Genomic DNA, 20331 nt, shown 5'->3' with positions numbered 1-20331 from the left:
CACATGTTGGCTCACAACCACCTGTAATGATGGCCATCTAGAACACTGTATATATAAGCAATAAATAAATCTTTAAAACATGTACTTTTATCTAAGTGTATGGGTGCATGCATGTTTGTGCACCATGTGCAGGCAGAGGACAGAAAAGGGCAGCGGATGCCCCGGGACTGGAATGACTTTCTACACGGGGGTGTAGAGAATACAACCCAAGCCCTCTGGAAGACAAGTGCTTTTATGCTTTTAACCACAGACCCATCGCTACAGTCCCAGTTTTTATGAGAGTTGCTGCTAATATTTGTGGTTTTGTGTTTTTAAGTTTCCACATTGTGTTTGTTTGTTTGTTTGTTTGTTTGTTTGTTTTTTGAGACAGGGTTTCTCTGTATAACAGCCTTGGCTGTCCTGCCCATCTCTGCCTCCCAAGTGCCGGGATTAAAGGAGGTGTGCACCACACCTGGCCCATTTTCCTATTCTTGTCATTTCTTTCTTTCTTTTTAAAATATTTTATTTATTTATTATGTACACAGTCTTCTGCCTGCATGCAGGCAGAGGGCACCAGATCTCATTCAAGGCAGTTGTGAGCCATCATGTGGTTGCTGGGAATTGAACTCAGGACATCTGGAAGAACAGTCAGTGCTCTTAACCGCTGAGCCATCTCTCCAGGCCATCATTTCTTTTATTTAAGAATTTACCACCTATGTATGATTTTTGCCTCTAAACAGTACATTTGTTAAGTTGTATATATTTAGGAAACTTATGATTGGAACCTATTCTATGAACCTCCAATTTGCTTTCTACTTATTCTGTTTACTCTGACTTGCTTTGTAACATTGACCACAAGAGCTGTTGATGTTTGCTCCCACGTGTACCTCCAGCTCAGTTTCCATCGTGCATTCTATTCTGCTGCTTAAGCAGCCTCCTGCTGGTGAGTGTCTACACTGTTCCTACCTTTGTTTGTTTGTTTGTTTGCTTCTTTGTTTTGCTACTATGAATGATCTCTTTACATATCTATTGGTACACATCAATAGTTTCCCTGGGGGCTGGAGAGATGGCTCAGAGGTTAAGAGCACTGACTGCTTTTCCAGAGGTCCTGAGGTCGTTTCCCAGCAACCACATGGTGGTTCACAGCCATGTACAATAGGATCTGATGCCCTCTTCTGGTGTGCAGGCATACATGCAGAGCACTCACACACTACCTAGAAATAAATAAAATCCCGAAAGGAAATTTAAAAAGACAGTTTCTCTGGGGTAAATACCTAGGAGAAGATAGTAAAAGTCTGAAACCTTTGCAGAAGGAGAATGCCCCTTTTTTGTGCTCCGTAGGTCTAAGAAGTACCCGGAAGAAACCATCTGTACAGTTGCCTCAGTCCCAGCCTTGCCTGGCATGGTAGGTTCTCAGGTCCTTGGTCCTCTTCTGAGAGTGTTTATCATCCCTTCCAGAAATAGTTGTTGACAGCCTACTGAATGCTAGACATTGGATTTGCTTTGGGGTATATGGATATGAAAGAGAATCCCCAAGGCTGGGTAGGGTTAGTGCTGAGCAGTAGAGTAAATGTTAGCTCGCCCTGGATTCCATCCCAAGCACCAAATAAACACTAACACACCAAAGAGAAAGTCCTCACCCTGATGGCGCTCACATTTCACTAGGACACAAGTCATCAAACAGCTGCCTAGGGAACACAAGGAAGACCAACATAATGTGTGGTGTAACACAGCAGGGTTCACCTAATGCAGAAGTTGTAGAGGGGAGGGTAGTGTGACAGGAGGGGACAGCAGACCAGAGAGGTCAAAGGTACTAGCCAGAGTTCAGGTGTATAGGTATGAAGAGGAAAGAAGGTAGGTGCGGGGCAGAGATTCCAGCCTTTGTATGCTGGCGGAGGGTGCAGACATACCCCCTGTCCATGAGACCCACAACATGGAGCCTGGGAACAGGGAACATCATCCTCTAAGCAGGGCTAGAACCCACGTGCTGGCCCACCTCCAGATGCAGCTGAAGGACAAAAGGGCACTATGCTTGGTCCCGCCACATTCTGCCAACTCCCTAATCCTTTCAGGGCCTATGATTGGGACACACTAGCAAGAAAGCCGGCGATTTCTGGTATGGCTTGGCAGAGGATGAGGACCTACAGGGCTCAAGGAGGCTCTCCAAATACATGAGTCTACAAATGTCTGTTCTGTGCCCTGCAGCAGTTAGTGATCACTATCAAAGCTAATGTCCTGCTGGCTCCCGATAGTCCCCAGGAGATGAGTTCCTAAGTGACAGAGAGGAACCCCAAGGGCATGCAGGAAGGGCCCTGGAAATGCAGGGCCAACAATGAGGGGCTGAGAGCAGAGCCCTGGACCGAGAACCAGACTTTCCCTAGTGACAATGAGTGTCTGAAATGGGACAGATGCCAGGAGCTAAGAAGAGGGGTCCTGGAGCAGGGTCCCAAGATGGCCTCCACCCTCCGCCTTTCTGTGAGAGCCAAGTCTGAGAGTTCTTTCTCTTTCTTTCCAGGTGCTAATCTTTTCCAGGAACCAGTCTGTGAGCCTCATGGATGTGGCCAAGTCTGAAATCATCTGTGCCTTTGCAGCCCCTGTACAGCCTGTGGAGGCGATGCCCTGGAAGCCACTGTTTGTTGTGTCTCCACACCATCCATATTTTCTGCTTCACGGTAAGGAGGGGAATGTGAGGGCTGCTACCCAGTGCTGGGGCCTGCTACACTCTTCCCTAGGTTTTCCTCACAAAAGCTTGGCAACATTACTCGGTTGTCTCCTCAGTCCCCTCTGCCCAAGCCAAAAGAGGCTAAGGCCTGGTAACCACAATGTTCTTTGATAAAATGTTGGCAAGGTCTTTGTTCTGAGTGATTAAGTAAATCCCTCCCAACAAAAGCCAGGTAAGCCGCCTCCACACACAGAGAACAACAACATGAAGAGCCACACCCTGAAGACCCTAGTCCCACGGAGAAAGCAATTACACTGAACAGTGGTCTCCTTCCTCACAGGAGTGCACCCAAATGATAACGCCACACCTACCGTTGATGCCAAGGTCACCACAGATTCTGTTTTCTGTTTTAATTTTGATGACTATCCCCTCCTGAAAGATATCTCCAAAAATTGCACCATTTCTCAAAAGGACTTGGAATGTAACCAGGCCTTCCCCCAGGTGTTGCCACTGGAGAAAAGATGTGAGCAATTCCTCCAGAAGAGGTAAGACTCTGTCCAGCTATGGGGTTCTGTCTGGTGAGGTCCCGCCCAGCTATGGGGTTGTGTCTGGTGAGCCATCACTGAGTGCAGTTTGTGGTTAAGAGCCTTTCCATACTTAATTACTGCTAACTGAAGGTTTTTTACCATACAAGTCAACCTATCCTACTCTGTGAGCGCTAAGCCAGTAAGAGACCCTGCTCTTAAAAAGAAGTTGCTGCTCTTCCAGAGGACCCAGGTTCTATTCTTATCACTTACACGGTAGCTCACAACTATCATGGAACTGGAGTTCCAGAGATTTGACACCTTCTGCTGACCTTCACTTGTCCCAGGCATGCACCTTGTGCACAGACATGCGAGCAATGTCACACAGGCAGTGTCATGCCCATCAAGTCCATCAGACCACCTTCCCTTTCTTCATTTAGACTTCACCCCTGCCCACTCTCCCCCCAATTACAACCACTGAGTTATAGAGGTTTGTGACTGACAGGCCTGGGCTTGAATTCTGACTCTCCCCATTACTAGCTGTGAGTCTTGGCTGGTTACCCTTTCAGAGCCTGTCTCCATGCTCACCTGCCACCTGTCAGGCCATGATGTAGACATTCTGATTAGGCCTGACTTCTGGGGCTTGCAGGTGAGACAATACATCCAGAAATCCAGACAGGCTGTATCTTAGTCACTGTTCTGCTTTGAAGAGACACAAGACCAGGGCAACTCTTATTTATTTATTTATTTATTTGTTTATTCTTTGGTTTTTCAAGACAGGGTTTCTCTGTATTGCTTTGAAGGTTGTCCTGGAACTCTCTCTCTGTAGACCAGGTTGGCTTCAAACTCACAGAGATCCTCCTGCCTCTGCCTCCCAAATGCTGGGATTAAAGTGTGTGCCACCACTGCCCGGCTTCAGGGCAACTCTTATAAAGGAAAACATTTAACTAGGGACTTGCTTACAGTTTCAGAGACTTAGTCCATTATCTTTATGGGGAAGAGCATGGTGGAAAGGCGTGGTTGGGGAAGTAGCTGAGAGCTACATCTTGATCCCTGAAGGGGGGTGGGGAGAGAGATAAGAGTGTGTGTGTGTGTGTGTGTGTGTGTGTGTGAGAGAGAGAGAGAGAGAGAGAGAGAGAGAGAGAGAGAGAGAGAGAGAGAGGAGAGAGGAGAGAGAGGAGAGAGAGAGAGGAGATTGGGCCTGGTGTGGGCTTTTGAAACCTCAAATCCTATCCCTAGTGACTTCTTCCAACAAGATCATACCTCCTAATAATCTTTCTAACCCTTTCGGTGTCACTACCAGATGACTAAGCATTCACTAGGCCTATGGAGGCCATTCTCACTTAAACTATCACAGGTTGTTTCCTCCATAAATAGCAGGTATGATGTGCCAATCTTTTAAAATCAGAATGCCCCAGGTCTGGAGAGATGAGTCAGAGATTAAGAACACTGGCTGCTCTTGCAAAGGACTGGAGTTTCATTCCCAGCATCCACATGGTTTCTCACAACTGCCTGTAATCCCAGTTCCAGAGACTGTGACATCATATTCTGGCTTCTGAGGGTGCTGCATGTAGTGCACACACATATATGCAGGCAAAACACTCATACTCATAAAATAAAACAAATTTAAAAGAATTTTTTAAAAAATCAGAGTGCCTGGGGAAATACTGACTATGACCACTAGGTGGCAGGACAGCTCCCCCTGCTTTCTCTGTCACAGGGCACTTTCCACGCTTTTCCTTTTCTAGAAAGGAAGAGAGGGTCTTGGCCAGCGAAGCTAGTTTCCTCCACCCCTGAGCTGCACTCCAGCCTCTTACCTGCTTCCCCCTTCCTACGGTGTGCTGAGCGGCTTAAGTGGCTCTCAGTATCTCATGGGAGGAAGTGTGCCCCTTGATCAAGAAAGCAACGTGGTCTCATAGTTCTTGGAAGAGGAAGGGGACGGTGGAAGAGGGGGCTGTTTGTCAACACCGCCTGGGTTAGAGGTTTGGCAGCCGTGCTCAGGAGCTCTCTCATTCTGGACCCTGGAGACCTGCTCTTTAGATAAATTTAGGGGAAAAGCTCATGATGTCTGCCCCGTGATTCCAAAGGATCCAGGAAAGTATTTATAGACAAAGTGAAAATGGTAATAGATGGTGAAATCTGGGGAAATGTTTATAGAGTGCAAGGGAGATAAAGCTAAGGGTGGAGAATGTGGGTGAAGGTTCATTGTGCTATTTGCACTCTTCTAACAGGTTTAAGAGCTTTCCAAAGGGAAAGACAGGGAGAGGTGAGAAACTGTGAGTACCATCCTGGTTTGGAGTCAGGAAGATGGGGAATGTGCATTTGAAGGAACATTGGATACCGTGGGATGATGAGCATGTGTGGTGGTTTTCTTTGTTTTCCCTGTCTGTAACTTTTCTACAAAAATCCTCCGTTGCTTTGGCAAACAGACTGAAAACAACAGGGAAGGGAAGTCTCAAGTCTGAGAATAGGCCATGGTTGTGGGGAGGAGCTTGCCCAAGGCCAGGGCATGGTGCTTTCTGGTGTTCCCAGGGTAGTTGGGTGCTCTGTGAATTAGCTCTCAGTTTAATGAGCTTGCTCCCTTCCATCTCTGTCGATTCTTAACCAATCTCCTCCCTTTATTAATTAGAAAGGGTGACACTTCCCACTTTACACAAAGGTCAGTAGACGCCCACCTTCGGGAATAGACCCAGAATCACAGCTGCAATCTGAATAACTCACTTCCCTCTGGCCACAGACTGCCATTTTCCACCAAGTGATCTTGTCACAGATATCTGCTGAGCCCAACTCCAGCCCAGGAATGTTGCTTCTGGAATAGAACTGCCGATTAATACAGTCAATTCCCACTGTTGTAAGAAAGAACCCAGAAGCCAGGCGTGGTGACACAGGCTTGGAACCTCAGCACTTGGGGGGCTGAAGCAGAAAAGTGGGAACCTGAGGCCGCCCTGGACTACTTAGGGAAACCCTGTTCTAAAGACAGAAAGAAAATAAGAAGTGTGGTGTGTCTGTGTGTGTGTACATACTTGTAGAAATTTGGAAAACATGAATATACAAAAAAAATTTTAAATAACCCATAATCCTACCATTTATGGTCAGCATTTCACCAAGTTAAGATCATGTTTCATGCTCACTCTCTTATCTGAGTTATATTGCTCCAGAATATAACTTTCTGTGGGTGTGTGGATGTATGTATGTGTTCATATAAGGATATATGCATGCACACATGTGTGGTCCCTGCAGAGGCCAGCAGCACAGGTGTTATTCTGCCTTACTCTATAGGCACCATTCACCCTGGGTATTTCTGTTTGGCTGTTTTGTTTTTTCAGGGGTTTTTGTTTGTTTGTATTGTACTAGTCTGTGTCTGTGTGTGTGGATGAGTACACATGAGTTCAAGTGCCCTAGGAGACCAGAGGTGATAAATTCCTTGGAGCTGGAGTTAAGAGCAGTTGTGAGCTACCTGAAGTGGGTTCTGGGAATGAAACTCTGCCAAGAGAAGTACTTGCTCTTAACCACTGAACCATCCCTCTAACATCGTTCTTTCGTTTGTTTGTTGAGTCAGATTATTTCACTGGTATGGGGCTTGCCAACTAGGCTAGGCTAGCTAGCCTCTGAGCCCCAGGGATCGCTTGTCTCCACCTTGGCATTGCAAGTTTGCACCACTTTTTACCTAAGTTCTGGGACCACACTTGGGTCTCCTTGGTGGCACAGCAAGCACTTTACAGATGGACCTCTTGCGCTAGCTCCTAGTTTCCAGAGATAACTTTATTGTGTTGTCAACTTCCTGGCACTGTAATAAGATACCTGAGATCTTATTGCAGGTAGGAAAGTTTACTTTAGCTTGCAGTTTTATAGATTTCAGTCCATGTCTTTGGACACTATTGCTTGGGGTTGTGGTGAGGCAGCATACATATTAGAGTGGGGAGCATGGGGCAGGGCAAGTCTGCACTCCATGACACTCCAGGCGAAGGAGGAGGAGAGGGCTGGGGTCCACAGTCCCCTCGGAGGCTCATCTCCAGTAACCTAACCTCCAACTAAGCCCACATCTTAATGTTTCACCCCTTCCCAATAGCACCACACTGGGGACCAAGCCTGTAACACACGGGCCTCTAGGGCCACTCAGCATCCGAGCCACAGCATTTGTAAGTGTGGTTTCTGTGACTAACTTTCTTCCTGCCTCTGTGGTTGGACTGCTTGGCTAAGGGGGGTGGGGGTGACCGTTCTTTCAGCTCTAGCTTCCCTACCTCTGGAACCCTGAGACCATCCTGGACCCCAGCAGTAATGGAAGAGGCTCTTCATTCCTGCCCCCCTCCCTTTCAGCACAGTTAGCTCCTGGGTTCCAGCCCAGCCTCTCCCTGGAAAGCCCCCAGCAGCAGGCTGGAATACAGAGGACAGAAGGCCCAGGGCCCTTTTACAGAGAAGAGGGCTGCTGTCAGCAAGGTGGACCAATGTGGCATTGTGGCCCAGAGATGGGGCTTGGGCCTGACAGCAGGGAGAACTCTGAAGAGCCTCTGGGAGCTGGGTGGGACAGTGTGCTTAGGGACAGGACAGCACCCAGCTTACATGAGGGACAGAATTGTAAGAGCATTTGCAGGGCTCTGAGCACAGTATCTGAGTCACATACCTTGAGCAACCTGTTTTGCTTCCTCTGAGGCATAACATCCGGGGTTCCAGAGAGTAACCCCACAATGCTCACAGAGAAACTCCTCCAACATGCTGGGTCCTGGAGCGCACACATGTTCACACCTTTATGCTGTCCCTAGCTGTCAGCTCGTGTCTACACACATGTGAGTGTACACACACACACACACACACACACACACACACACACGAACATATACGTGTACACATGAACACATATCCAGAGCTTTTGTTTCTCTTCTATCTCTATTATCTTTTCTACTTATTCCTTATATCTGAAATTAATTGTCATTTATTCCAGAACTAGGTGAAGCAGGGGCTGGAGAGATGGCTCAGTGGTTAAGAGCACTATTGCTCTTCCAGAAGAAGTTTGGTTCCCAGCCCCCATAGGACAGCTCACAAATGCCTGTAACTCCAGTTCCAGGGGATCTGCTGTCCCCTTCTGGCCTCCGTGACACCAGGCACACACGAGGTATACATACATACATGTAGGCAGAACACTCACATAAATAAATCATTAACAACCACAACTAGATGAACCAGTGAGGGCCTACATGGTGATGGATTCAAAATCTCGTACTTGCAATAGTTAGTCCAGATTGCTGTCACAGAACTGGAGAGGGACTTATGCAAACAGCCAGCACAAATAGAGCCTGACGATAGGGCCTGGCAAGGAGGCCAGATCACACAGATCATGCTGCCCTCCTGGCAGGCCACTGTTCTCAGCAGGAAGGCTGAATTAGCTCCCTGTGATCTGGTCACCCCTTAGAAGCAACACTAGCTGGGGGGCCAAGCTTTTAACACCTGAGCCTTTGGGGATTGCTTCGATCTAAACCACTTGCCGCCATACACCTGGTGGTGTTTTGCCCCAAAACAACGAGAAACTCTTGAAGTTCTCCGCCACCATGAGGAGAGGGCCCCTAAGTGGGGGTGATGGAGAGGAAAGGGTTTATTTCCTGGAGAGCCTTTTGGGGGTTCTCTTGCCAGTAAGCACCAGCCTTGGATGAATACGGCTGCCTCCCCTTTCTTCCTCATTGTCAAATAGTCAAAGGAATCACACTGTAGGTGGCTGTGGCCACTCTGGGTTGACCCAGCTGCCTCTACTCTGGGTGGCACCGTCTCCCAAAGTCTCTGCCTTACCTTGTCCCTTGCTGTCTTCTCTGGGTCCCCAAAGTTACCCCCACTCCTTTACATGATCCTGTCTCAGAGACATGGAAGCCTGCTCATGTCCCAGGCCGAGAGTTGCCCCTCAGCCTCGGGCCCCAGAGCAGCTTCTTCCCCAAGCTTGCTTCCTTCCACACCTTCCTTTCCATCTGGTGGCAGCCTCCTGGCTTCCCCTCTCTTCTTGGCACAGGCTTGTCCTTGTCAGGAGATAATGGCAGCATGCTGCCATATGAGCAAACAAACAAGCCACTGTCTTCTTAGCTCCAGACCAGAGCCCAGTGGGCTCCTGGGAGCGCAGGCTGCACAACACACCGTGCCTGGAAGCTGCTTGGCTAAGTGGGCTAGACTTCCTGCAGGCCAAGTTCTCGGAGGTGAAACTTTATAGGGTTTGGTGACAAGCACATCTGAGTCCCCATTCATCCTCCTGTCCTTTCCCAGACTACAGGAACAGAGTCAGAAATCCAGAGTGTAGTCTGCATGACTTTAATCTGGAATTAAGGAGTAAAACTCTATTATACACCCAGAGTTGCACTTCTCTCTCATGTTGTGAAACTTGGCCTGCAGCTTTTCAATGTTGTCTATCAGTTTTAAGAGTTCCTTGTCACACACACAAAAAGTCAGCCAGGAATGAATGATGGCACATGCTTTTAGTCTGAGCACTCAGGGATCAGAGGCAAGTGAGGTCAACTGGTTTATGCAGCAAGTGTCAGCCCCAGCCAATGCTATATATATATCCTGTAATTTTTCCTATTTTGTCTTTGGAGAAACCAAGAACCTGGAAACACCTAACTTAGACCCTAAGCTCCCATAAGTGTCATAGAGCCAGGTTTTCCTCGTGTCTCCTTTGGGTTTGGCCTCTGACCTTAGAAAAGAGTTCAGCTGGTTCTGAAGTGTGGCTGTGGGCCTGTGAGTCAGGAGGTAGAGTGTGGGAGGCCAATTCTGGCACCTATGAGTGGTTACTGTAGCTAAGCTCAGAGACCTTTGAAAACAGGATTTTTTTCCCAGGCAGAGGCAGACAGATCTCTTAGTTCAAGGCCAGTCTGGTTTATGGGGTGAGTTCCAGGACAGCCAGGGCTACACAGAGACCCTGTCTTTTTTTTTCTGTTTGTTTTTTTTGTTTTGTTTTGTTTTGTTTTGTTTTTCGAGACAGGGTTTCTCTGTCCCTTTGGAGGCTGTCCTGGAACTAGTTCTTGTAGACCAGGCTGGTCTCGAACTCACAGAGATCCGCCTGCCTCTGCCTCCCGAGTGCTGGGATTAAAGGCGTGCGCCACCAATGCCCGGCTGAGACCCTGTCTTAAAAAAGGACTGAGAGAAAGCCAATGAGGGCTTTCACTTTATGCATCTTTTCAAAAATTATTCCTAGAGCAGGCATGGTGGCATAAACCTGAACTCCAGCACACAGGAGGCAGAGGCAAGTGAATCTCTGTGAGCTCAAAGTCAGTCTGGTCTATATAGTGAGCTCCAGGACAACCAAATGTATATATTTGGTTTTCAAATTTTTTTTTTAAGATTTTATTATTATGTATACAGTGTTCTGCTTGCATGTATGCCTGCAGGCCAGAAGAGGGCACCAGATCTCATTGTAGATGGTTGTGAGCCACCATGTTTCTGGGAATTGAACTGAGGTCCTCTAGAAGAGCAGCCGGTGCTCTTAACCTCTGAGCCATCTCTCCAGGCCCAGTTTGTTTGTTTGTTTGTTTTGATGGGTATGGAAACAAGGGCCTTGGGAACATTAGGCAGGTGCTCTGCTGCTGAGCCAAATCCCCAGGCCTTGATGTTTTCTGTCAGCTCTTTTTAAAAAGGAAGTCTTGAAAGTTGTGTGTATATGTGTGTGTTTGTCTATTTGTGTACCGCATGGACACAAGTGTCTGTGTCTGTGGGGCCAGGTGATTGCGAGCTGTATCCTGTGGGTGCTGGGAGCCAGACCCGGGTCCTCTGTAAGAACAGTAAGCACTTAGAACCACTGAGCCACCTCTCCAGCCCCACATTCTCCTTTTTAAAAGCTGACATCAGACCTCAGACCTCTGCAGATGTGGGTCACCGTCTTTGCTTTAGAACTGGTTTCTGTCACTCACTGGTTCCCCTGCTGTAGCTCCTGGAATTGCCTTCCTTTAGAAGGTGTTTGGTTTGCTCATGGGCCTCTAGGTACCCACCTTCATGTGCTTGTGCCACAGAGCAGCTGGCCTGCCATTCATTCTCAGGAAGGGTCTCTGGATGCCTGCTGCGTGTCAGGCTGAGGGGACAGAGATGAAGCCAGCGTGCCATCTTCTAAGAGTTTCCCACCTGAATGCTCAGAGACAGCCAAGGGACCAGGGGACCAGGGGACGGGGGGGGGGACACGGGGACACGGGGGGGACACGGGTGGGGGGTGGGAGGGGCCGCTGGGGTGACAGCTCTCATTGTTGGTTGTGTGACCCTCAGCTTCCAAAAGGTAGCAAGGACCCAGATGAAAGGGCGTGATCAGTGGGCACAGCTGCGGAAGTACTCCTTAGTTCTCCAGAAAGAAAACCTAAAGAAGTGACCACCCTGGGACCCCAAAGGTTTTTCCACCTCGACAGCCACTCCCCAGGACACTGGAAGGCAAAAAGACATCGACAAAGAGCCACACTCAAAGCTTGGTACTTCCACGGAGCCAGTGGGGCCAACGGATTTTGAAGACCCTCAAATACTAAATGCCTTGTGGAAGGTACATGTATCACTCAAATAAACAGACTGGCAGCTGCTGTGCACGTAGCTCATCATTGCGACCCAGCCCGACTCCAGCGGGGGGGAGGGGGGGGCTAGCTCTAGACCCTCCCATCTATCTAGCCTAGGAGAGCCACTGCCAGCCTGCCAGCCACCGTGTGGCCCCTTTTCTTTCCACACCCTTACTGCACTCGAAGCCTTTCTTCACAGAATCTCTTTGAAGGGCTGTGGGAAAGTGTGTATTCAGCATGACCAAGGTCCTGGGTTAGGTGCCCCAGAAGAAAGAAAATGAAGGAGGGCCAGAAGAGTGGAGGTGAGTGGTGGGATAACCTTAGGCCACACAGATTTGGGAGGCAGGGTCAGAGAGTCGGGGCCTGGTGGGAGGTGGACCGCTAGAGGAGGCTGGGTATCCCGGGGAACTGAGGAGGATGGAGAGGCACCTACCTGGATCTTCACCAGAGAGTGCGCTTCTCGGGAGAACTGCCACAACACTCCCTGCTGCTCAGGGGAATGTCTGTTTCTCTGAGGACACCATGTGGTCATGTTGAGAACTGCAGGAGGCTCCCTCCCAGCCTGGCCCTAGGCTAACTAACCCAGGAGCTCCCTTCTGGGTCCCTGCCGACCTGGTAGGTCTGTGCTGCTGCTTCGTGGTGCCCCATCCACCTCCTCTCCTGGGCCACATGCTTTGCCCTGGCTGGCACTAATATCGACCATCCGAATGTCCCGGGATAATACTGTGTCCTCTCCTCTCTCAATGGGAATGAGAACTCACCCCGCAGTCCCTGTGTCCCTCCCTCTGTCCATCCGTCTGTCCCCCCTCTTTCCTTCCCTCCCCCTCCTCCTCCTCTTTCTTCCTCTCCCTCTCCCCTTCCCTCTCCTACCATCCCTCCTCTCTCCCTCCCCCTCACTTCTCTCCTTCCCTGACAGTGTTTCCTTGGGATGAGGTGGGAGCCTTGGGTCTTCAACCTTGACCTAGCACAGCTCCCAATGCTCAGAGCCAGGCTTCACACTTCAGCCCTTATGATGTCCTTGACTTACAGAGGGGAGCAGCCCCAGGTTACACTGGTTGGCCCAACCTCCAACAGCCTGATCAACCTTCCTACAAGCCAGACACCTAGCTCCACTGTCACCAAGGGGCTTGGCCGGCTGGAGTGGCAGCCAGCCAGGAGTAACACTTCTGAAGCCCCAGGAACATCGTGGAGGTAATGTGAATTTCCCACGTCTCCCTCAGCTAGGCTCTCAGCTGGGGTGAGCACCCCAACACACACATACCCAGGCACAAACAGCATCCTTGGCACCCAGGGCACAAAAATGACCTGGGGAAGGATGCACACAGCACACACAGCTCGTGTCTCTTTCCTGTGGCTCTAGCAGACTCCCAGGCCTGCCTCCCCTTGGCCTGAATGTGGTCATATGATGATGTAGGTCTGGTGCGACTATCCCTGGAGGGACAATGGAGGTCTCCCCCCCCCAACTTCAAATTGCCAAGGGGAGGGAGAGCTTTGTGAGGAAAGGTAAATGGAAGGATATCCTGAGCAGAGTGTCTGCCAGCTATGACTACACTGTCATGTCTGCCGGTGACACAGGCCCTCTTTATTCCTGTGTGTAGATGGGAATAGGAAACCTGAAATCCAAACACTTAGGTGTGGCACCCACAATGAGACCAGCAAGAAGGAGCCAGACCTGGCCAAGCCCTCTCCAGGCCATGAGGGCTCAAGGCCCTATCTAGGTGTCTGTGTGCCTTCCACTGAGGAGGAGGCCGGTAGTTCCAAGAGAGGCTCTTCCCTGAGATGACAGAAGTCCTGAGGAACATCAAGGGGAGAGCAGGTCCAAGGGGATGCACACAGCACACAGGTACAAAACTTAATATAGCATCCCCTCTCTGTGTGGCCAGCACTAGAGGGAATGTGTAGATAAAGCCATCAGGCCTGGCCCCTGGACAAATAGGACTTTATGGTTAGATGAGGCTAACCCTTAACTCTCCAGTTCTCTGGGTTTCACAAGCCTGCTGTGCCCTCACCCAGGTAGATAGGCTTTATTTGTCATGTGTGGCCAGAAAACCAGTGATCTCGCCACATGCAGCCAGTCTGAGCTTGGCCACTTTCTCATTCTCTCTGAGGACCCCACTGGCCCCATTTCTCTTCTATCTGATGCTAAGCCATCCCTCCAGCCTGCTCAGGGACCATCCATCATCTGCTGATGAGGACACTGTTGGACGCCACCCCTCTTCCTCTGCCCTGCCTTCAGATGGCATCCCTCTTACATCCTCAGATAACAATGGCTTGAATACTAATTTTTATTCTTCCTGCGTATGGGTTTTTAGCCTGCATGTTTGTCAGTGCACCACAAGCATGCCTGGTACCAGCAGAGGCCAGAAGAGGGTGTCAGATTCTAGTCATAGACTGTGACTGAGGTGACTGTTGTGAGCTCCCATGTGGATACTGTTCTCTGAAAGAACAACTAGTGCTCTTAACCACTGAGACATCTCTCCTGGCTTGCTTATTAAACCATCAGCTTGGCTGCTCCTTAAAACACTGGCTTATCAGCATTGGCTTATCAGCTGTCTACAGTGCTGGCCAGGATGCCCTAGGAGCTTATATTATGTGGCCCGTTTGTGCACATGCTAGTGTGCCACTGGGTCTGTTGAGCAGCTATGTGGTTGTCCAGGCCCCCAGTAGGCCCATGGTAGCAACATCTCTTTTTTTCTTTGTACTTCTGCCTCCTGACCCATACCTGACAGGCAGCAGTAAGTACCACCCTTCTCACAGGGGCTCTGCAGCTACAGGGACTTGACAAGGCATAGTCTGGGTCCATGGGCACTCAGCCCAGCCAGCCGCAACTGTTCTGCAGTCACTGGTCCTCTGCCACCCAGGCTCTGCCAATCAGGTCAGATGGAGAAAGTGCCTCCCCCACTGGAAGAAAGACAGCCAGGCCAGCAGGGTTCAGAGTGAACAGCCCTGGGCCTGGAGCCTGTGTTCTCATGCCCAGCTTCCTGTCCTTGACCTCTCCAGACTCTGCAAAGGACTCGGAGTTGAGGTGCTGTCTAGCACCCAAGCAAGCTCCACCAGTGCAGACACCTAGCATCTGTATGGCCTGTGATCTTTCCTTTAAGCTGGACTTGTAATTGGGATACTTCTGAGGTTGGCTGAGAACCGGGGTGACAGGCTTGGGAGTGCCCTCCTGGGTCAGGGTTACTGTTGTCCTCACTTGGAGTCTACTCCAGATGCTGATTGGACCAGGAAGGGGGGGGATGGGGCCTGGGAGCAGTGGGAGGTGACCCTTTTCTATCTACAATTCTGTGTCCCAGCCACTATTATCAGGGACCTGTTAATGAAAATTCACACCCAGGTGCTAATAAACAGTGGGCTGCTCCCAGGCCCCTCAGAGAAGAGGCCCTCTGCAGGGAAAGGGGCTGGCCAATGAGCTCCACTTAGCTGTGAAAAGACTTGCTAATAACTTTAATTCCCCATCCTAAAACACTGGGCCTTTACTTTGCAAATAGATTTTCCACACTGGGTTGGCTCCAGGGCCAGGAAGACTTCTTCCTGTCCTGAACCAGTTAAGGTCCTGGGAGGAGAGTGTCAAACGGGGTTAGAAGTATTGGAAAAGGGAGTGACCAGTGAAGGTGTGAGATCTCCCACCCCCTGGCAATCTCCTCTGGGTCACTCTCTCTGCAGCCAAACACCAGCCCTTGTATGAAGTGCTCAGGCCTGGACCCCAGAGCTGCAGAACAAAATCCCTCCTACCCCCTCCCCCCAGCATGGCCTCCCCTCCTGGCCTGAGCCAGAGTTCTGGAGTAGATTCCCCAGGTGATTTGAAACAAACCTGACCACAGAAGAATGGATAATTGTGAAGGATGAAGTATTGAGTAATAGGGGATGAAGCTCACCAACATGCACCAATCTGGGCAAGCCTTGAAAACATACTCAGAAAAAAGCCACGCTCACAAAACCACACTGTACGTTCCTTTTTGTTTTTGTTTTTTTGAGACAGAGTCTCTCCAGCCTTGAATGGTCTGGAACTCACTCTGTAGACCAGACTTGCCTTAAACTTAGAGACTTGCCTGCCTCGGCCTTCCAAGTGCTGGGATTAAAGGCATGCACCCAGCCTGTATATTGCTTTATATATAAAAAAATGAAATGTTTACAACAGATAAATTTCATTAGAGACAAAAAGTGTTACTGCAGTGAGCTGGCTAATGGGTAGTGAGTAGAGCTAATGGGTAGCTGTTGCTTCTTTCTTAGTCTTTTTTGAGACAGTTCTCACTATGTTACCCTGGCTGGCCTTGAACTCCAGACATCTGCCTGCCTTTGCCTCCTGAGTGCTGGGATCAAAGGTGTGCACCACCACATCTGGCCAGTAGCTTCTTTTTGGAGGTGATAAAAAGATACTCTAAAATTAGTGAGAATAGTTGCACAACTCTACGAATATGCCCAAACCCTCGAGTTGTGCTTTTTAAAGCTTCTTGTGGTGGCAGGCATCTGTCACCACAGCACTCCTGTGAGGTGAGAGCAGGAGAGTCATGAGTTGAAGGCCACCCTTGGCTGAATGACCATCTCAAAACAAAACAAAGAAAATCTGAGTTTTGTGGTATATCTCAATAAAACGCATATTAAAAAAAAAACAAATCCCGAGGCCCAAATTTCGGACAGTTGATGGGGAGAGCTGTTGCCCTGAGAGTGAGCCCTTAGTAGAGGCTATAAGTGCCCCCACAGGACTGTTCTCTTCAACCCTCCTCCCGGGTGGGTTGATGCCAGTCTCTCTCTTAATGGGCTCCAGGTGTCTCTCTTCTAGGCTGCTTATTCCCAATGTGAATTTCACCAGCACAGGTCAGCAATCAACAAGTCCTTCACTTGACCCTAGCCAGGCCTCCAAGGAAAACTCCCCTGCCAATGCTACTTCTATCTCCAGTCCATGTCGGAGGGAAGCTCCCCGTGCAGCCCAGCTGCCCAGAATGAATAGCCTCCCATGGCTGAGTGCTCCAATGCCCAAGTCCTACATGGATCTGAGTCTTGACCTTCATGCTTCTGTAGAATACGCGTAAACATAAGGAAGGCACAAGACACTGATGGAGTTGGATTTCTTACAGAAGCATTCTGGTTTTATCCAGTTTCTCCCTAAGTTCAAAGGAGATGAACTACTTTCTCCCACCTGACAGCAGCAAGCCCCACTCCACTCCACTCTACCCTACCCCTTCCAGACCGACCCACAGATACATGTTGAGAATGGAGGGAGGGGTAACGACGCGGGACCGGGGACGGACGGGACACACAAACACCAAAAAGACACCAGCACAAACGGTTTATTCAGAAATAAATAAATATACACCAAGCAGAGTATTGTGCCTGCTTCAGTTTTAGCGCGTTTACCCTATGGGTCCCTCCTCCCAAGCAGGGCATGCCCACGTTAGAATCGCTGGCGCCTCTTCCAGGAAATACGCGCTTCGAAGGTGCGGAGGCAAAAGGAAAAGTCTCTGTGCTCAGACAGGGTGTCTGCCAGTCATCCACTGTCCCTTCGACCCTTCAAGCAGGCGGCCACTCCTGCGGCGTCCAGGTTTCCAGCAGAGCCAGCACGTCGCTGCTGAAGAGCTGCAGAAAGAGTGAACAGCACAGAAGTCAGCACCTGCCCCAGTGCCAGGGCCGCGCGTTCATCTGCTCCACGCTCCGGGTTCCTCGAGCGAGCCAGCGAGCCAGCGAGCAAAGCGACTTTAATCCCAGCCGGTCCCTCACCTCCCACCCCGTTTGGGCACCCAGAGAACGCGGGGATGCTAGCGAGGGAGATCCGGTGAGGTCAGCTGCACCCCCCCCCCCCCCCGCCCCGCGCCCAGGTGCAGCAATGAAGACGGTCCGCACCGTGGTGCTGTGCGTCGCCGCCCCGACAGCAGGGGGCGCCACCCAGTCGGCGCGGGGAAGAGGCTACTAACCGGAGAAGAGGGGCTGGGTTGCAGCTCCTGCCTTTCCAAGGACGTTGTCTCTGTCTCGGCATACGGGAACGATGGGTCCCAGGGCTCTGCGACGACTCGGGGTCCAGGGCAGGCGGGTGGGGACCCCCACGACAGCCCGCCGCAGGCGGCCGGCCTCAGATGCAGACCGAGCGACTGCGCCTGCGCCGGGCCGCCGTCGGGGCATAGCGGGCAAGCACGAGGTGACGCGGCGTCTGCGTGCCGCTGTCGCCGCAGACTGTCCTCGCTGAGGCCCAGCACGGCCGACAGGTGTCCGATGTAGCGGATGGCCAGGCGCAGCGTCTCGATCTTGGTCAGGCTCTGGCCGGTCGGTGCCACGGACGGCGGCAGGAAGCGGCGCAGCTCGTGCAGCGCGCGGGCGAGCGTGCGCATGCGCAGCTTCTCGCGCTCGCTGGCGCTCTGCCGCTGCCCGCTACCCAGGCGGCTACCGTGAGACCCTCGCTTACCCGGGGCCCCAGCGCGCCGGGCCGGGCGGGCGCAGGATGGCGCGGGGCTGCCGGCCTGGGCACCGTCCCACGGGTCCGAGGACCAGGCCGGCGAGCAGACGCTGTCCCCGTCGGAAGGCATCAGCGGGGGCCGACGAGCGGGACCCGGGATCCAGGACTGGGCGAGCGGCGCGCACAGGGGCTGGGCCATGGCAGCGGATGCCTGTCCATTGGGCCCGCGGCAGCTTTATCCCGAGCCCAAGGTGTGAAGTGGCCCCTTCCAGAACTCAGCACATCAAAGCCGGCGCGGGCCAGGAGTGGGGGCAGGGCCTGACCCTTTGAACCAAGAGCGGGAGCTCTAAGGTGCAGGACCTTGGTTCAGTCTACCCTACCTGGGCCATATTTGGGGGCCTCATAAAGACCTATCACTTGGGGTGCCCAGAGCCTTGAACCAGCCCTGCAAGTTGCAAGAACCATGCTCAGAGAACTGAAGTCCAGCTCCTAGGTTTAGGATATGGCTTCCTATATTAGGGACCCTACACAATTTTTTCCATCAAAGTGTATAACAAGAGATTCCTGGATTGCATTGACCGACTGTGGACCAGGATAGGAACCTCTAGGCATGGAGAGAACTGCAGCCCATTTCTCAGAAGCTTGGTGGTGGCCTGTAGCCCTTCGTTGATGTCCAGGTTGTGGGAGGCACAATGAAGAAGTTATCCCAACTATTGAGGTTGCTGGGCTGTCTCAGCAGGGGAATAGGTGAGCCTGCCACCCTCCACTACAAGTCATTCCTAGTTTTGACAAGATGAGGAGCTTGGTCCATTTTCCCGTCTCTCCTGTGACTAGTGTTTGACAAAACTCAACAACCCTGTGGTGGCACACTTGGGAGGCAGCGACAGGAGGATCAGGGTCAGTCTTAGCTATATGTAGCCCAGGCTAACTTGGGCTACATGTGATCCTGTCTCAAAAAAAAAAAAAAAAAAAAAAACCATGACAGTCTTGCAATCTCACTATTTCATGGGATGCTACCTGTTGGGTTCTTATAGATGCCTCTTATTTTCTAAGATTTATTATTTTACACACACACACATATATATGCACCCATCTGTGCCGGTGCCCACAGAGACCTGAGGTGTCACATTCCTCAGGACCTGGAGTTATAGGCAATTGTGAGCTGCCTTGGGTGGCTTCTGGATACTGAACCTTGGGTTCTCGTCAAGAGCAACATGTGGTCTTAACTGCTGAGCTGTCTCTCTAGTGCCTGCCCCTTGAAACAGGTTCTCATGTAGCCCAGGCTAGTCTTGAACTTCCTATAACCCAACTGTCCTTTAACTCCTGATCCTCCTGCCTCAGCTCAGTGCTGGAACTGCAGTTGTGAGTGAGCTGCCATGCCTGGCTATCGAGGATGTCTGCTCTCACCACACCTGTTTAATGGATGGAGGGTCTTGGTTGGGCAATAAAGAAAAATAAATACAAGTTGAAGAGAAATAAAAAATCGTCCCTACTTACATACAACATGCTGACTCACAGTCTCAAGAAGTTGGGTATAGGACACATGCCTGGAATCCCAGCACTTGAGAAATGAAGAGGATCAGGAGTTGGGGCAAGCCTTGCCAACAAAGTGCATCTGAAGCTATCCTAAGCGACATGACTGTCTCAAAACAACAACAACAAAAACCTAGTATAGGGTACGGGGTATGGCTCAGTTGGTAGAGCCTAGCCTTCAGGAAGCCCTGGAGTGGCAGTGGCTTATGACTTCAGTACTGGGGAGTAAAGACGGAAAGATCAAAAGATCAAATTCATCTTCAGTCTAGATACGAGGCTCAGTAGTTAAGAGTACTGACTGCTTAGCTGGGTGGTGGAGGTGCACACCTGTAATCCAAGCACTTGGAAGGCAAAGTTAGGTGATTCTCTGTGACTTCCAGGACAACCAAGGCCACACAGAGAAAACCTGTTGCAAACAAACAAATAATACTGGCTGTTCTTCTGGAAGACCCAGGTTTGATTCCCAGCACCTACATGGTGTCTGTAACTATAGTTTCAAGGGATTGCTCTCTTCTGGCCTCTGGGCAGTACACGTGCAAGTAGCACACAAAATACATGCAGGTGCTCATACACACAGAAAACTGAAAAATATTCTTAACTACATAGTGAGTTTGAGGCATATCTCAAAAGGCCCTCAGTCTGATGGGCGGATCTGGGATCAGTGGGCTGAGGGGCTGAGACAGGAGAACCACAAAGCCCCATTAGGCTGCAGAGTAAGTTCAAGGCCAGCATGGACAACTTAGTGAC

At 50.6% G+C, this 20331-nt stretch overlaps 2 protein-coding genes across 9 annotated transcripts in view; one reads left to right on the top strand and one right to left on the bottom strand.

The window, feature by feature from the left end:
- The window catches only part of Wdr93 (WD repeat domain 93), a 53946-nt gene extending 36958 nt beyond the window's left edge, over positions 1-16988 (top strand). For 5 of the 8 annotated variants that reach the window (XM_027408212.2, XM_027408211.2, XM_027408207.2 and 2 more), the window contains 4 exons: positions 1321-1384; positions 2495-2651; positions 2982-3186; positions 11389-16988. In XM_027408212.2, coding sequence (XP_027264013.1) covers positions 1321-1384; positions 2495-2651; positions 2982-3186; positions 11389-11488 — 526 coding nt within the window. In that variant the 3' untranslated portion in view covers positions 11489-16988. The remainder of the gene's footprint in view (positions 1-1320; positions 1385-2494; positions 2652-2981; positions 3187-11388) is intronic. The other 3 variants (XR_004769143.1, XR_004769145.1, XR_004769144.1) reach the window with 3 other exon arrangements.
- Positions 16989-17174: 186 nt separating this feature from the next.
- Positions 17175-18250, bottom strand: LOC113834924 (mesoderm posterior protein 1-like). The gene is made up of 2 exons (XM_027408218.2): positions 17576-18250; positions 17175-17240 (listed from the first exon to the last, which is right to left on the bottom strand). The coding sequence occupies exons 1-2, from the start codon at positions 18248-18250 to the stop codon at positions 17175-17177; spliced, it is 741 nt and encodes a 246-aa protein (XP_027264019.1).
- Between the last annotated feature and the right edge of the window lie 2081 nt (positions 18251-20331).

This window comes from Cricetulus griseus, chromosome 3 (genome assembly GCF_003668045.3).
Source record: "Cricetulus griseus strain 17A/GY chromosome 3, alternate assembly CriGri-PICRH-1.0, whole genome shotgun sequence".
Classification (NCBI taxonomy): Eukaryota; Metazoa; Chordata; class Mammalia; order Rodentia; family Cricetidae; genus Cricetulus; species Cricetulus griseus.
Note: the sequence above shows the minus strand (reverse complement) of the source record. Positions and strands in the feature narration are given on the sequence as shown.

Coding starts and splice junctions, on each gene's coding strand:
- LOC113834924 (XM_027408218.2), bottom strand. CDS start 18,250: ATGGCCCAGCCCCTGTGCGCGCCGCTCGCCCAGTCCTGGATCCCGGGT. Junction 17,241..17,575: donor AACCCAGCCCCTCTTCTCCG/GTTAGTAGCCTC, acceptor CTCTTTCTGCAG/CTCTTCAGCAGCGACGTGCT.